This window comes from Gossypium arboreum, chromosome 1, assembly GCF_025698485.1.
Source record: "Gossypium arboreum isolate Shixiya-1 chromosome 1, ASM2569848v2, whole genome shotgun sequence".
NCBI classification, from domain to species: domain Eukaryota; kingdom Viridiplantae; phylum Streptophyta; class Magnoliopsida; order Malvales; family Malvaceae; genus Gossypium; species Gossypium arboreum.
In genome coordinates, this window is record NC_069070.1 from 94,201,616 (window position 1) to 94,219,431 (window position 17,816).

At 34.6% G+C, this 17,816-nt stretch overlaps 1 protein-coding gene and 1 non-coding gene across 2 annotated transcripts; one reads left to right on the forward strand and one right to left on the reverse strand.

Moving 5' to 3' along the window:
* Positions 1-2,795: 2,795 nt before the first annotated feature.
* LOC108481872 (uncharacterized) lies at positions 2,796-4,647 on the reverse strand. Its single transcript, XM_017784940.1, has 5 exons — positions 4,495-4,647; positions 4,079-4,144; positions 3,292-3,682; positions 3,170-3,225; positions 2,796-3,110 (listed from the first exon to the last, which is right to left on the reverse strand). The coding sequence occupies exons 1-5, from the start codon at positions 4,645-4,647 to the stop codon at positions 2,796-2,798; spliced, it is 981 nt and encodes a 326-aa protein (XP_017640429.1).
* A 55-nt stretch (positions 4,648-4,702) lies between these two features.
* On the forward strand, positions 4,703-4,809 carry LOC128281730 (small nucleolar RNA R71). Its single transcript, XR_008271993.1, has one exon. It is a non-coding gene; the product is annotated as a small nucleolar RNA R71 (small nucleolar RNA).
* The last annotated feature ends 13,007 nt before the right edge of the window (positions 4,810-17,816 follow it).

Genomic DNA, 17,816 nt, shown 5'->3' on the forward strand with positions numbered 1-17,816 from the left:
GGCACTAAGTGTGCGAAATCGAGTATTAAGCACTGTGTGCGCATTTATATATATATATATATCTCCGATCGAACAATTATATGGAGGTGTGTCTCCATCGAGTTGAGTATGGACAGTGGATCGGGTAAGTACCTTGAGCTCATGACGAATAGGCAATACGTTCTTGCTCGGGGTTGAGCGTGGTAAGCTTTAAATCTATGTGATGATTGCAATTGTATGATTGTGGTGTGAATGAGTTGGTGTGTAAAAATGCCTCAATTATCTTATTGTATAGAATATGAAATGTGGATGTATGACTTGGAATGAGATTGAACCGAAAGGTCCGAGGAATTATGGTATAGTTCCAATATGGATGAAGTACCTAGCCTCGTTCTCGTTTCATGTTGTGAAAATTTTACTAATGGATGGTTGATGAATGCTTATGACTTACTGAGTTATAAACTCACTCGGTGTTTTTTTTTGTCACCCATTTTAGGTCTCTTGGACTCGTATTGTTGCGTGCTCGGAACCGTCGTTGAAGTCATCACACCGCTGGAAACCTTTTGGTATTGTCTTCGTAGTTGAACTAGGAGAACATTTGGCATGTATAGGCTATTATGTTTTGTTGAATTGTGGGTTGTAAACTTTAAGCCATGTGAAAATGGCCTATGTGGTCGTCGAGTGGGATGCTAGAACCTATAGCCACGAGTCTTAGAAACTTTTATTTTGATAAGGTGGCCATAATTTGTGTCATGTATGATGGATGATTAGTAAGGCCAAGGAAAGATTCATGAAATTGGCATAGCCTACTGCAGTAACTGTTGCGGACAGCAGCAGTGAGATGAGATTGAAAAATCACTAAAAATAGTAGAAGTAGAATTAAATAGTGAATAAATTATGAAGTTGAACCTTGATGAATCTAATTTTATATGGACGAAATGAAACGACCATATGAGCAGTATACTGAGAGATATTAAAGTTCTCGTGAGACAGGGCCAGAACGGTTTCTGGGTCCCCTGTCGCGACTTTGAAAATTTACTATAAATTATCCAGAAAGAATTAGAAGTCATGCTTTATATGTGCAGATTTCATTTTGAGTATAGTTTCATTAGAAACAAACGGCACCAGTATTAAAGCCCTGTACAGAGAGATATTCAAGTTGTAACGCGCGAAGGTCAATGTAGTCAACTCCTGTAACATGGGTGACTTTAACTAATAAACTGTACCAATTGGCCTGACCAAAAATTCTAGAAATAAATCCATGGATAGATATATGAGTCTAAATTCAGGAAAAATTTACGGAATCAGTTTCTGAGTTTTGAAACTCGAGATATGATTTTTAAGACGACAGTGATGCAGTTAGCTAGCCTACCTGGAACAGCAATCAGATATTACAAAGAGAGAAATAAGGGAAGCAAGCCCGATAACACCACGTTTTCAAATCCGGTGACGGTCACGGGTTTGGGGTGTTACACAAAATACTTAATAGTAGAGTGATCCAAGTAGACTGTAACCTTGGAACCAACTAGATAAAAGTGGAATTTATTGAATGCAAACACCACAACCAATAACTTTATTTCCGTGGTGGTATAGTTAAGCTGCACATTCGTCAGGGTTCTACTCGCATAATATAGTGCACATAGTACTTTGTCTTTCCTTTGCCCCAACACTGCTCCCACAACATAATCACTGGTGTCATACATGAGTTCAAAAGGAAGTGTCCATTTCGGAGCTATTACAATTGGTGCTGCTACCAGCTATTTCTTCAATTCCTCGAAAGCTACCAAGCAATGTTCATCAAAATTGAAAGGTCTATTCTGCTACAGCAAGGTGTACAAGGGTTTAGATATCTTTGAGAAATCCTTAATGAGTCTTCTATAAAATCTCGTATGACCTAAAAACGTTCTAATACCCTTAACACTAGTGGGAGGTGACAAATTTTATATTATTTTAATTTTTACTCTGTCCACTTCAATCCCTCGTTGTGATATCCTATGCCCCAGAACAAAACAAAATTTGTTTCTTCACAATAGCACATAACCAATTCCAGATTTTTTTAAACAATCTTTAAAATCATTTCCAAATACAGAGAAATCATCCATGAAGACTTCAAGGAAGTTCTCCACCATGTCTGAGAATATGGCCATCATACAACGCTGAAAAGTTGCCAGGGAATTACATAATCTGAATGGCATCCGTCTAAAGGCAAAAGTTCTATGTGGGCACGTGAAGGTGGTACTTTCTTGGTCATTATGAGCTATGGAAATCTTATTATACCCTGAATAACCATCCCAAAAATAGTAGAATGCTTTCCCAGCTAATCTGTCTAGCATCTGATCAATAAATAGTAGGGAAAATGATTCTTTCTAGTTGCCTTGTTAAGCTTGCGATACTCCATACGTACTCTCCATCCTGTGACAGTACGAGTAAGAATGAGCTCATTGTTATCATTACTCACTACTGAGACACCTAGTTTATTGGGTACACATTATACAAGACTCACCAATGAGTTGTCTGAAATCGGTTAAATAATGCCAGCATCAAGTCACTTGATGTAATTTTTCTTGACAACTTCTTTCATGATCGGATTCAATATTCTTTCCTGTTCAATAGGATTACTATTGCAATCCTCCAACAAAATTTTATGCATGTAGAGAGCAGGGTTAATTCCCTTTACATTAGCAAGTGTCCATCCTTATGCCTTCTTAGATTGCTGAAGGACTTCTAACAACTTGACCTCTTGTTCGGGTGTCAACTTCGATAGAAATTACTACTGGTAAAGTGTTGTTATCTCTCAAATATGCAAATTTTAAATGCTACGATAAAGGCTTTAACTCCAGTGTGAGAGGTTCCTCTATAGAAGGTTTAGGAGGATTAAAAGAGCAATCTGATAAATTTAAGGATTCAAACTTCTTCTCTGGTCTATCCACAAACTGGTTGGCTTTCATAAGTTCACCAATGTCCTCAAAAATTGCTGTGTCACTCCATTGAAATAAGTCTTCATCACTATCAGAATTGTTGTGGAAAAATTTTGCAAACTGTTCCTCTAATGTTGTTTCTGTAAACCTAATGGCGTGGCATTCTTCATTCTCGGTAGCATATTTTAAGGCATTAAATATATTGGAAGTAATCTATTGATCATTTACCCTCATGGTCAGTTCGCCTTTCTGCACATCAATTAAGGACCTACCAGTAGCAAGAAAAGTCTTCCAAGAATAATTGGCACATCTTGGTCAGCTTCACATTCTAAAATAAGGAAATTTGCATGAAAAATAAATTTATCTACTCTTACTAGCACGTCTTCAATTTTACCTTTTAGATGTGAGTAGGATCGATCAGCTGGTTGCAACATAATTGTAGTAGGTCTTGCTTTCCCAATTCCTAGCTTCCTCAAAATAGACATAAACATTAGATTAATGCTCGCTCCTAAGTCACATAATGCTTTACCAACATAATGATTTCCAATTGAACATGGGATAGTGAAACTCTTCCGGTCCTTCAACTTTAGAGGTAATTTATTTATCAACATTGTTGTGCACCTTTTAATGAGAGCAACAATCTCAAATTCTCCCAATCTGCACTTCTTTGACAATATATCTTTCATGAATTTCACATAACTAGGCATTTTCTCCAAAGCATTTACTAGCGGTGTGTTGATATGGAGTTGCTTCAAAACATCCAAAAATCTTTTGAACTGAACATCCTGTTTAGAATTATGGAATCACTGAGGAAAAGGTAGAGGTGGTCATCCTTCAGGTTGCTGATATTGTTTTGTTGTGGCATTTTTGTTGGCAACATGATCTTATTCTGTTGCAACGTTCTTCTGTTTACCTTTTTCAGGTGCATTATGCATTTAGATTGTTCTGATTCTTTCCATGATTGAGTCTGAAGTTGTCCTCTTCTACAATGGTATCTTGAACAACATTATCCAACTGTATCCCACATTTGAGAGTGATGGCATTGTAACATTCCTTCCCTTGTGTTCTCAAATTCTCAGTTTGCTTGGCAATGCTTTTTGTGGCATTGAATTTAAAACATTTGCTATCTGTCCCACTTGATTCTCAAAAGCTCTAAGGGACTCAGCCTAGCCCTAAATTACAACATCATTCTTAGCTGTGTATTCCTTCAACAAGGCTTCAATAGAGGTAGAAGATGATGTTTGACCCTATTAAACATTTTGCATTGGCATAAGATGATTATAACTAGGTGGTGCACCAGTAGCATTCTGTCTCGCAACATTGTTTAAATTCCCCACACCTTGATTATTATAACTAAAGTTCGGATGCTGTTTCTACCTTAGATTATAGGTTTTGGAATAAGGGTTATTATTCTGGTTAAAATTACCCGTGTAATATACAGATGATGGGTTTGATGGGCATTTATCAAATACATGGTCTTCACCGCAATAAACATACGATAGTTCATCTAATTTCATCTCCTAGACTGTAGCGGGCCTCTTCATTTTTTGATCATATTAGCTAAAGAATATACTTAGGCTATCTGTGAAGTGATTACATCAAGCTCTATGGTACCAACAGCTTTCTTACCTATCCCAGCTCCTGTGGTAGGATATTGATAATAATTGTTGGCAATTTTTTCCAAAATATCATATGCTTCATTACAAGATTTATCCAACAAGGTACCATTTGCAGTAGCATTAACTACCATCTTCATATGTGTATTCAACCCAATATAAAATATCTCTATCTGCGTCCAGTGTTGGAATCCATGCATCGAACATTTTTGAAGTAATTCTTTAAATTGTTCCTAAGCTTCATATAGCGTTTTATCCTTCGATTACAGAAAAAATATGATGTCATTTCTAAGTTTGGCATTCATATTTGGTGGATTATACCGTAACTAAAATCTCTAGCAAAGTTCATTCCATGATGCCACTATTCCCAACGATAAAGCATTAAGCCACGCTCTTGTATAATCTCTTAAAGAATATGGAAATAGTTTAAGCCGCAAATTGTATTTAGGAACACTCTGTTGTCTCAATGAGTCACAGACTTCTAGAAAAGTCTTAAATGTAGTCTTGGATCTTCAGTGGGTAATCCAACAAACTTTCCTACTATTTGCAACATCTGAAACACTATCGGTTTCAGCTCAAATTGCTGAGCTTATATGTATGGCTAACTATCCCCAGATTCAAATCATCCAAAATTGGAACAGACTGTTCCCGAATTGGTCTATCTTAATCATCTATCACACGATGATTAGGAAGATGAAAATCCTGACCATTTGGATTCAGTGGATCATTCAGATCAGGATCATTTAAATCAGGATCATTCCCTTTCCTAGCCATATTACGTAATTCCCTTCTCCTCCTCAAAGAATACTCTTCGTTAACAAGGATGCTTCTACTCATGCATTGATGGCAACCCTACAGTAATTATATATAATCAAGTTAGCTAAAACTAAGAAAACAAAAGAAAATAATGAAACCAAATTTCACCAATTTCCAATCCCCGACAACGGTGCCAAAAACTTGTCGTGTGTGAAATGATAAGCGAATTGTGCAAGTATACATGTCAAATCAAATAATAAAATGATAAATGAGATTGTCTTCATAGGGATTAGAGCGGTATAAATTGGTCAAGTTATTATAATGAAGTATGATTAATGTTATGAAAAAAATAATGCTAAGAATGTAGTGGTAATTTGAAGGAATAATGATGTGTGTAATATGTGTAACTGATAAATAATGGAAAATGCTGTGACAAGATAAGAGTAAGAATGCAATGGAAAATTTGAGAATAATTACGTGAATAATATGCAAACGAACAAGTGAACAATAAAAAATGCTATGGTGAAGATACTACAGCAAATGATAGAAGGTTTACGATATTGATTTGGAAGGTCGGGATTACTAAATCTGCCTTTACTAACAGTAATGTCTCAGCAAAACCATACTTAGCCTAATGCTTAGAAGAGTCTTAAAATGGCCTGTTTCTTTCGAGAACAAGACCTTAAGTTACCTTGCCTTAAGCGATATATGTCTATAGGCCTTTAGCACGGTACGCTGTATTATTTTATTTTATTTTTGTATGAACACTGCTCTATGTCTAGAGGCTGCTACAAGTATTTGGTTGAACACTTGCTCATATAATTCAATTTCAATTTCATTAAACATGCAATTTTGTAAAAAAAAACAATTAAATGAAAAAATTGTATTAAAGCTTATCTACACTTCGGTCATTAAAGAAAATAAGAGTTTCATCAAGTAATCCCAACCCTATGAGATTTAGCTCATGGGTTGGCAAGTAACATTCAAATCCAAAGTAATTCAACATCGTTTCCATCAAATCAATTTATAAAAGTAATCAAGAAATAACGAAATAACTTTAGGAAGATAGCTTCTGCTTATCCAGCCCACATTCCAGCGATGCAATATCTTGTAGTGGTTGAGAGAGACTGTATTCGTCTTCCTTTTCTTGTTTCTACTCAGCCACTACCCTCTATTTTTTCTCGTTTGTTTTTTCACCCCTTTTAGGGTTTCCTCTTTTGGCTTTTATAATCGTTTTCCCTAGGGTAAATCCAATAGCCCATGATTTTCTTCCCTCTTTTTCAGGTAGATATATTTGGTACAAATTCAACTGGAGTGCTGATTGGACATCTTCTCGGCATTTCCACGACATTTGTGTTGACAAACTGTCCAACATTTTTCCTCGACAAACCTTTACTCCTTTGCTTCTTATTCCTCATCCTGCACCTACCAATCTACCATGGCATACAACCTTTCACAAGTAATTAAAAATAACTAACATTTAAGTACAATCCAAGCTCCTGATGTAATGCTAAAAAAAAAAAATACTAATGGAATGTCCTAAAATGCAACTAAATGTACCTAAGTACAGATAATTAGCTAGATCTAAATGCATGAAATATAACTCTTTTCAAAAGTTATCAGTTAGCCAAGAGAATAATATTCTTTTCTTAGTGGATATTCCGGATACCACTAGATCTCCATACACCTTAATGATTAGGAGAAAACTACATTTATATGTCCCTTTGGTACATATGGCTTCAAACACATGTCATTCAGGTTATGCAACGCTCCGAAAACTTTTATGAGATGCATGACTGCTATCTTTGCAGACATGCTAGAAGATGACCTCGATGTGTTCATGGATGATTTCTTGGTATATGAAGACTCGTTCAGGGAATGTTTAGATAATTTGGAAAAGGTATTAAGGAGATATGAAGAAACCAACTTGATCCTTAATTGAGAAAAGTGTCACTTCATGGTTAAGGAAGGAATGGTTTTAGGGCATCAAATCTTTAAGAGAGGCTTAAAGGTGCACAAAACTAAGATCGAAGTCATAAAAAATCTACCAATTCCTCTACAATTCTTAGGGTAAGAAATTTTTTAGGACATGCTGGTTTTTATAGAAGATTCATAAAAGATTTTGTACAAATTACAAAACCACTAAATTAACTATTGTAGAAAGATGTACCCTTCATGTTTAACATAGAGTGTATTGATGCTTTTGAGGTAATAAAGAAAAAACTCACTCTACTGTCACACTCGATTTTCTTTATGTCTAAAAATTTGTAATAATTAGGGATGAAATTGAAGGAAATCGTAAGTTGACAGCTTATACTAAAAAATCAGTAAAATTTAGAGTCTAATTTAGACATAGTTGAGTTTCAATTTTGGTTCGGTTGGACTAGAACCAACTGGCTCCTTAGTGGGAGACAAAATGATTATTAATGAATGATTTTTATAAGATTGAAAACCTTATGTGAAGGGCTATAAATAGCTGAGAAGGGAATGCTCGGGGGGAGGGTTCTTCTTAATTTTATTTTATTTTTCTCCATTTTCTTCTTGGTTGATCTGAAGAAGAGATAAATACGAGAAGCTCTACATGGATCAGTGATCGTGGGGTTTGAGTCTGAAATGTAGAGAATCCAATAAGCTGATAAGGTTCTAAGTCCTTCGATGTTTGTAAATTTAAGAAATGAAGCTAAGAATTTGTAGAACTTTTAAGAGGTTATGCATGTTTCTGGAAAATGAGTTTTTAAGCTGAAATTGCTAAGTTTAATTTATGACTTTGGTTGTCATGCTTAGCTGCTGAGAGAATGGAGGCTCCGGCTTTAGAAAGGATAAACTGATGAGGCAAAGAAAAATTAGGTGAGCTTTTATTCTCCATATATAGATGTGCTTTGAATGATATGTCTTCATAAGGATGAGTAGGTATATGAGTATTCACAAGTATGTCGATATGCATGAATTAATTGTGGTACAATATATAAAATTTGCATACACCATGTTACCATTTCATGTGATAAAATGCATGTGCCTGTGTGTTTATGAATTGTGGAGTATGGAGGGAAATTATTGAAGGGATGAATGGTTTGGGGAAAAAGAGATTCCGTGTACCGCCATCTAAAGTGGCTGGGTGCAAACTTTGATGTGTGAAGCTCCTAACCTTACAAAGGGACACTATGGTGTTCTAGCATCAATGTTAGAAATGACGAAATGGAGGAATAGGTGGATAGATAAGGAAATTAAATTTCAGTTAGATTTCACAATTCGATATTTCTGGGTGCAAACCATGATGTACGAAGCTTCGAGCCTTGTAGAGGGGACTCTTCGATGTTCGAGCCTGAAGGTTAAATGTGAACCTAAAGAATATCAACTGTCTCACACGACATCGTGACAAAGGTTTATAGGTTCCATAGAGCAACATCACAACGATGGTAAGGTCTTTTAGGGAGACACCTCGAAGAAGTTTAGGGTGTAAGAACATAGCTTGACTATGGCGACCAATAGATGTAACATCCCTTACCCGTGTCTGACTTCGGGACAGAGTACGAGACATTATCGAACTTAAACATAACCAATCATACAAAAACGGGCCATAAAATTTCATTATGTTAAAACCATTCATACACATGCATATTGTCCCTTATACGGGTCCACAGGGCCCAAAACATGCATTGGAAGTGGTTCTGGAGTAAACCAGAAATTTTGGAAAACTTAGAAAATTTTTCATCAAAACAGAGGTCACACGCCCGTGTGGGTAGGCCGTGTGGTCACACACGCCCATTTCCTCAGCCCGTGTAACTCTCTGTTTATGACGTAATGCACAATTTGGGATCACACGGCCAAGTCACACGCCCGTGTCTCGGTTTCGTGTCCTTCACACGACTGAGACACACGGCCGTGTCTCTGCCCATATAGCCAAGAAAATGGCTATTTACCAAGCCATTGGCCACCCTCATTTGCACACTCACATACACACTTTCAATGGCACTTAACATGGCACAATTAAGTTACCAACACAACCATAATCAAGGCTTAAACATATCAAATCAATTATTTACTGTTAATAACAAAACTGTCCACTTGAGTCATAGTCACTAAATTATTTATATCTTGAGCTACAGAATTATAAATTAAGATCCGCTTGATTTTTCCAAAACTAGACTCAAATATATTCCTTCCATAAAATTTTTAGAATTTATGGTTTAGTTAATAAGTACAGTTAATTCTTCAAATTCATCCCTGTTCTGCTATTCGATAGTTTCAAACTTTCTTCAATAAAAATTAATTATCTCTTAGTACGAGATTCAGATGATGTTCCCTTTTGTTTCTCTTGAAAATAAACTAATTTATAATTTAAACATATAAATTTAAACCCCAAAGTATTTTTATATAATTTTTGGTGATTTTTCAAAGTGATACTACTGCTGCAGTCCAAAACTATTTTAATGCTAAATTTACTCTTTCATAATCATTTTTAAATAGGAATTTATGCCAATCCATTTCTCCTTTCATATTCATTATGCCATAAGGTAAAGGGATAAACATAACATGTCTCAATTTAATTTGGCCTAAAAGCCTCACACATGATCATCAGTCAAATTTGCCACATATTTATACATTAAAAGTATAGACCTATAATCACATGGTCATCACAAAATCATTCTCATATGTATGAATTACTCATTTACATTCTTACCAAATGTCCAATATACATTGAGTTCATTACTCATGAATTTTTCGTACATACTTGTACCCTTTCAACATGATTATACCTTTTCACATCTTTGACATAATCCTTGAATTATCCGGTGAACCACTTGGAATACTAAAGGATACTCGGGGAAACTTGTACACATAGTAAGATGCCAATGCCATATCCCAGATATGGTCTTACATGGGATCACACATATTGATGCCGATAGCCCAACTATGGTCTTACACGATGTCTCATATCAATGCCATGTCCCAGACATGGTCTTACACGAAATCACATATCGATGCCAATGCCATATCCTAGATATGGTCTTACATGGGATCTCATATCGATGCCAATGCCATGTCCCAGACATGGTCTTACATGGGATATCATATAACCCTAATGTCATGACATTTTTTGTAACACCCCGTACCCGAGTCCGCTGCCGGAATCGGACACGAGGGGTTAACGGCTTAAACCATTCACTTTCACAGTCCATTTTAAAAATTTCTAGGCAGTTAGCTAACTGCGTCACTATCACTTTAAAAATCATATCTTGAGTTCCAAAACTCAAAAACTAGTTTCGTAACTTTTCCATGAAACTAGACTCATATATGCATCTACAAATTTTTTTCTAGAATTTTTGGTCGGGCCAATTAGTACAGTTTATTAGTTAAAGTCTCCCCTGTTACAGGGTGAGACTACACTGACCTTCATGTGTTACGACCTGGCTATCTCCCTGTACAGGGCTTCAATACTGATGTAGTTTATTTCTATAGAAACTAGACTCAAAGAGGAATCTATACATATATGGCATGACTCCTAATTATCTCTGGTTAATTTACAATGAATTTCCAAAGTCAGAACACGGAATCCAGAAACCGTTCTGGCCCTGTTTCACGAAAACCTAAATATCTCTTAACATACAACTCATATGACCGTTCCGTTTCTTCCATATGAAAGTAGATTCATCAAGGTTTATTTACATAATTTATTCACTATTTAATTCCATTCCTACTATTTTTAGTGATTTTTCACATCCACATCACTGCAGCTATCTACCTCTGTCCTTAAGGTAGATTTTACCTACTTCATAATTTCCTTGATTCAACTAGCCCTTTTAGCATACATGGTACAAAAGATGATCACGATTAACCCTTCCAAGGGCTAATCGATTCCAAACATTTCCACATCTCTTAATGAACAACATACAAAATGATTATGATACCATGCCAAAGTGTATACAAGCCATTTTCGCATGGCTATCCAAAATTTATACAAAATCAAAGGGTCTATGACCAACAAACGAGAGAGTAGTCCTATACATTAATCAAAATATCCTCTCACTACTAGTCTATTCTATACATGCCATAAGATATTCCAAAACATAGCAGTACCAAACAATGGATAGTGATAGTGTGACTAGTTGTCGACGATCCCCGAGCTCAGTAGCTTCAAGAATGAGACCTATAGGCGAGGAAACAGAGTAAACGGAGTAAGCATTACAATGCTTAGTAAGTTTTAAGCAGTGTCAACAGATAACAACCAAATTATAACATAGTTGTTCATATTTTTATTTCACTCTTCCTTCAGGCATACCATCCCTTTACCGAATATGCACATCTTATCATTTACAATAGGCAAATAAACTCTCACATAAAAGTGAGCTCATGTGACATAGATATATCGTATGATTTCACATAACCTCTCACACTAATCTGATGTCACATAAACATAGGAATAGTCCCATAGATTACTCTCGTATGCATCATATATAAACTTAGAGTACATACCTGTTTAACCTTTCGCATTGCTTATATTTATAAGCAATTCTTATTACGAAGTCTTACCCGGACATAATCTCCACACGTAGTCATCGGGTCTTACCCGGTCATAATCTCCACACGTAGTCATCGGGTCTTACCCGGTCAAAATCTCCGCACGTAGTCATCAGATCTCACCCGGAACATATTTCCAAGTTTCATGTACATTTAATCACATGTTACAACATTCACATTTGCCATTCGGCTTTACCACATATACATACACTTTCACATTCACCACATCGGCCATTAGGCCTTATCACATATATATACACTTTCGCATTCATCACATCGGCCATTAGGCCTTATCACATATACGTACACCATCACATTCATCACATCGGCCATTAGGCCTTATCACATATACATACACCTTCACATTCATCACATCGGCCATTAGGCCTTATCACATATATATACATTTTCACAAATTTTAATATCAAAGATCCATCTAGCCCTCATATATCATTTTACAATATCACGATTTAGAATTCAAGTATGGGTTCCATCAATAGCTTATGAGCAACCAAAACAAGTTTTTATCCATGTTTACAACAAAATCACATATTCGCTACGAGCTGTTTTCCTGAGCAATGGTCACTAAATTATTTATAACCGGAGCTACCAGACTCCAAATCACTTGCCGTTAATTTTCTCTAAATATAGACTCATATATCTTCCATCCATAAAATTTTCAGAATTTTAGGTTTGGCCAATCAATACCATATTTTTCTTAAAGTTTCCCCTGTTTCACTGTTTGACTAATCTGACCACTCTTCACTACGAATCAAATTTTTCATTGTACAGAATTCATAATGTGTTCTATTTGATTCCAATTGAAACTAGACTCATTAAGGAGTCTAAGCATATAACTATTATCTTATAACCATTTTTGTACAAATTATAATGAATTTCCAAAAACAGAACAGGGGATTTCGGAGTCATTCCGACACTGTCCCGCACAACTTTAAATATCTCTTTATGGGAAATTTCTTTACTTCCGCGGTCTCTTTTATAAGAAACTAGACCAACTAAGCTTTGATTTCATATTTTATTCAGCCTATAATTCCATACCAACAATTTATAGTGATTTTCTAAATTCACATTACTGCTGCTGTCCAAGCAAATTATCACAATTTGCTCTTAAATTTCCAAGTCCAAACACTTATGAACTTACCATTTGAGTTTAAGACATATCATGGCCACATCATATCCTATTAAATCGACCCATTATGCCCTATTATGGTTGAATTTACTCAACGTTTTAATCGCTTAAAACTTACAAAGGAATCAAACTCATATACTTAATAACTTACCTCGGAAATTGCCGAACGGTTACAGATCGACTATTCGGTTAGGTAGCTTGTTCTCTTTTCCTAATTAGACTCCTAAGCTCTTGAGCTTGCATAAACAAATTTAATCTATTACCAACCAATTATACAAACTCATGGCGAATATAACAAGAAGACTACTAGATTCTACTAGCCACTCATTGCTCTATTATTAACCTTACTTAATTATAAACGCATTCAAGAATTTGATAATTAAGTTCATTTCATGGTATCATAACTCAACATTTATCAATATATCATTAACAAAATATGCTCATGTCAAATTTACTCCCAATCACATCTCAAAATTCAGCAAGCTTAGAACTCATTTAATAATTAAATTCGGTAGCTTAACCACTTTGCTAACTACTTATGCATATAAGACTAATTTTTCATACTCGTCAACTTGAACCTAAAACAATAGCCGAATGCTCACGTACATATTATCTATTATTTCCATCACATAAATCATGCCATAAAACATTTTTAAAACAACTCACCATCATAGCCAAATATACATTTAATGAACATTACTCCTTTACCAAAGCGACTAATAACTATCACAAATACAAAACATATCAATATGTCAAACTCATTACCTCACCAATTTAGTCAAGCCGAATAATAGAATCACTCACTCTTAATCCATCCCATTATCTAATTTTTTTTCTCCAAAATGAACTAACCACAATACCGATTGTATATTATACCTAGCATTTCTCATTAGCAAATCACAAAACCAAACACCACAAGCATATTTACCATAAAACATATCTCCAAAATAGTTGAAAACACAAACAATAAACACAAACATTGGCATTATGCTCAAATCACCATAAGAAATCTCAACTTTCTTGACATTACCAAGAGTGCATCCACAATTTAACTTAGCATATTATAAAGCCAAAACAACAAATTCAAAGCTTACCTCCTAATAGCTAAAGATGAAGGCCGAATTGCTCTAGGTAAGTTTTCCCTTCCTTTTCATCTTTGTTTCGGTTAGAGAGTGGCATGAGAAGAAGATGAACACCATCCTCCTTCTTCTCTTTTCAATTCGGCCAAGGAGAACCGATTTCCCCTTTTTTTTTTCATTCTTCTTTTTCTTTTATTATACTTAGTATTTCTTTTATTTTATTTCCTTTCTTTTGCATAAAATAATGGCCATTTCATGGAGATTTACCACATATTCTAGTATATGCTCCATCATGGCCGGCCACCATGTATAAAAAGGAGTATTTGACATGCAAAACCATTGTTTTCACTACATGCTTTAATAGGTCCTTATAGATTAACCTGTCACCTTTCAAAAGTGTCACACATAAGTCCTATTAACTAAATTCACATGCAATTGACTAAATCGACGCCTAAAACTTTCACACATTCTTATTCACATACTTTAGACAATAAATATCATATTCAAATACTTCGGTGACTCGATTTAGCGGTCCCGAAACCGCTTTCCGACTAGGGTCAATTTAGGGGTGTCACATTTGTATCCTAGCTATTCCTAAGATTCAACTAGGATTTCGAAGTATCAATTCTTCGTCGATTCGTTATCGAGTCATCATTAATCAAATCCATAGAAACAAATATACATTTCATACAATATTAAAGCATTAGATACATAACAATATAATGTTGAATTATTTACACACGAACTTACCTAAATACCAAAAATGGTAAAAAAGACCTAACCGTCCAAAATCCGTTTTTCCCTCGTTCTAGGCCCGAATCTTGCTTTTCTTGATCTATAACAACACATTTAGCTCACTTATTAGTCACATTATTCATTGTGACCCAAAAATCATATTATAGAAAATTACATTTTTACCCTTAAGTCATATTTACACTTTTGCCCCTAGGCTCGTAAAATGAAATGTGTTCAATTTCTTTACTACCCATGCATAGCCGAACCTATTTTATACTTATAGCAGCCCACATTTTCATTAAATAACACTTTTATGACATATTTTGTAACTTTTACAAATTAGTCCTGTAACACCCCTAACCCGAATATACACAAGTACACCAATTAAAAAAAAACCTATTGGCCGAATATATATGTATATAAATATATGAATACGCAAAGAAATTTCAGCACATACTTTCCTTTACTTTATAGCTCATACAATTAATTTAAGTCACATACTTTCATATAATGACAGACATCGACCGAATAGGTCATGCTCTTATTCGTAGATATAGTAATCATTCACACACATATATCGTTCTTTGATACTAATAATTCACCTTAAAAATCAATTCACATGTGAGTACATAATACGTACCTGACTATCATAATGTATCATACATAATCAATAGTAGTTTACCTCGAACTTTCGAATTCATAATCTTACTTGAATCACCGGCGTTAAGCCTGCTAGGTTTAAAACCCGAATTTGGTCACCAGCACAAAACTTGCGGGACTTTAAGCTCGAATATAATACCAGCACTAAGCCTGCGGGATTTAACCCTGATATAATACCGGCACTAAGCCTGCGGGATTTAACCCGGATATAATACCAGTACGAAGCCTGCGGGATTTAACTCGGATATACATCAAATATCATGCATATTTAATCATATATTAACACATCTCATTCAACATATCACATTAGTAGTCATTTGCTACATTCGGATACAAGCTCCATATGAACATCATCATTTACATTTCGGTTCAAAAGTCATACATAAATATCACATATCCATTTCACCATTCAAGCTTAACCCATAGTGACCATTCAACTATATGTCATATACATAAATTATTTATCACACAACTTAATTCAAGTAGAACCAAAAGGTCACAATTCATCTAATGTATACATATCAAGGCATCATCAATTATATACTAAAGGTGACTACTTAAAACTTACCTCGGATATACTTGAACGGTTGCGGAAAGGCTACTCAATTACTTTCTCCTTTCCCCTATCCAACTTTGACCCTCTTTGCTCTTGAGCTTAATAAAAAAAATAAATTTGTTTAATTACTTACTCAACTTTATTTCTTAATAGTCACATTTGACAATCATGTATAACTTCAATATGTATTATATTTTATAAAATATGCCATGACTCGATTTCATGCTTATTTAATCTATATCTAGTTCGCACATACAAGCAAAGATTCACATAACTTATCATGCTTCCTTATACATGAATTTAACCATATTCCCGAATGTCTCTATAAGCACAAGGTACATACATAAGGCATATATATATATATACCTATATATGACTATCACAATTTAATCATTTACTCATATTTATGCACAACCGCGTATACACATGCATATATATAATGCATGCTTTAAAATCATATACTTTTATTTATTTTTCAAATTTACATCATAGCTCCAAGACATATAACTAACTCCGAATGTCAACTTATTACACATTTACCACATTACCAATTGCCATTTATCATCAATGCCGCACACACAAGTACATACATACTTATATGCATAAAATCCATTTATGATTAATATATAACCCATTCAACCCTAACTACTCAACTTAACTTTCATATTCAATTCCATTTTATGACCGAATGTAGCAAAATTCATATTGGTTTCACCTATGCCAAACAATGACTGAACCATCTAATCATGCTTATGGCCAATTCTATCTTACTCAAATCAAGGTCATAATTCACTTAAAAGAAATTCTAACCTTTCATACATTGATATCCAATGTTATAAATAATGCCGAATGCCCAAACTTAACCAAACTCAAAATTTAACCTTCATCATTTTAATTAATCACTACCTATTCTTCAAAACCTCAAATACATGGTAATTAGCACCTATACACTTATACCGAATTAGCTAGCACATATAGTCCTTGGCTGAATGTTACTAAACTCAAGTCACCATAATCTTATTATTTATCACCTTATATAATATTATCAAAATGGATTAATTATACTTATATATATATACTATCAAAGCCGAACATAATAATTTCACCTATGCATAACATTACTCACATTCCATTACTTACATTATTCAAAATCATACCCTTAAAAATCAGGTACAATGCCGAACCCTTAGATATTCAACCATCTAATTTATTCATTTCAAATCACCCAAATGGTATTTGCTCATATTTTAGCATTTAAATACAAAACACTTGTTCAAGTCATTAAGCAAGTCCAAGTTCGACTATTACACATATAAGTACTAGCAATTTAAAATTTTAACTAGCTCAAACTTCTTTCATCAACAATTCTTCATCAAAACATAAAGGCAATAATCCAATCCCTTCCTTATCTACCATAACCGAATGCTCAATTCATCATCCAAAATTCAAAGTTTTGACATGGGCTAAGTAAGAAACTTGATAATTAACTTAAAACAAGCTAAAATTTCAAAAATCTAACATAATTTACTAACCTTCCTCAAGCTTAAAATGACTGAATGTCTTGCCCATTTTTTTCTTTCAAATTCGGCTAAGAAGAACAAAGATGAAACTTTGTTTTCTTCACCCTTTTTTTTATTATATTCATCAATATTATAAAATACAAAGCCATTTAGTTTCCATTAAACTAATAAATAATACATATATTTTATATTAAACATCAACATGGCCGGCCTGTGACAGCCCTAAATTGACCCTAGTCGGAAAGTGGTTTCGGGACCACGAAACCAAGTCATAAAAATAATTTACAGTCATGTTTGATGCTCATTATATATGAATATGCATGTGTGA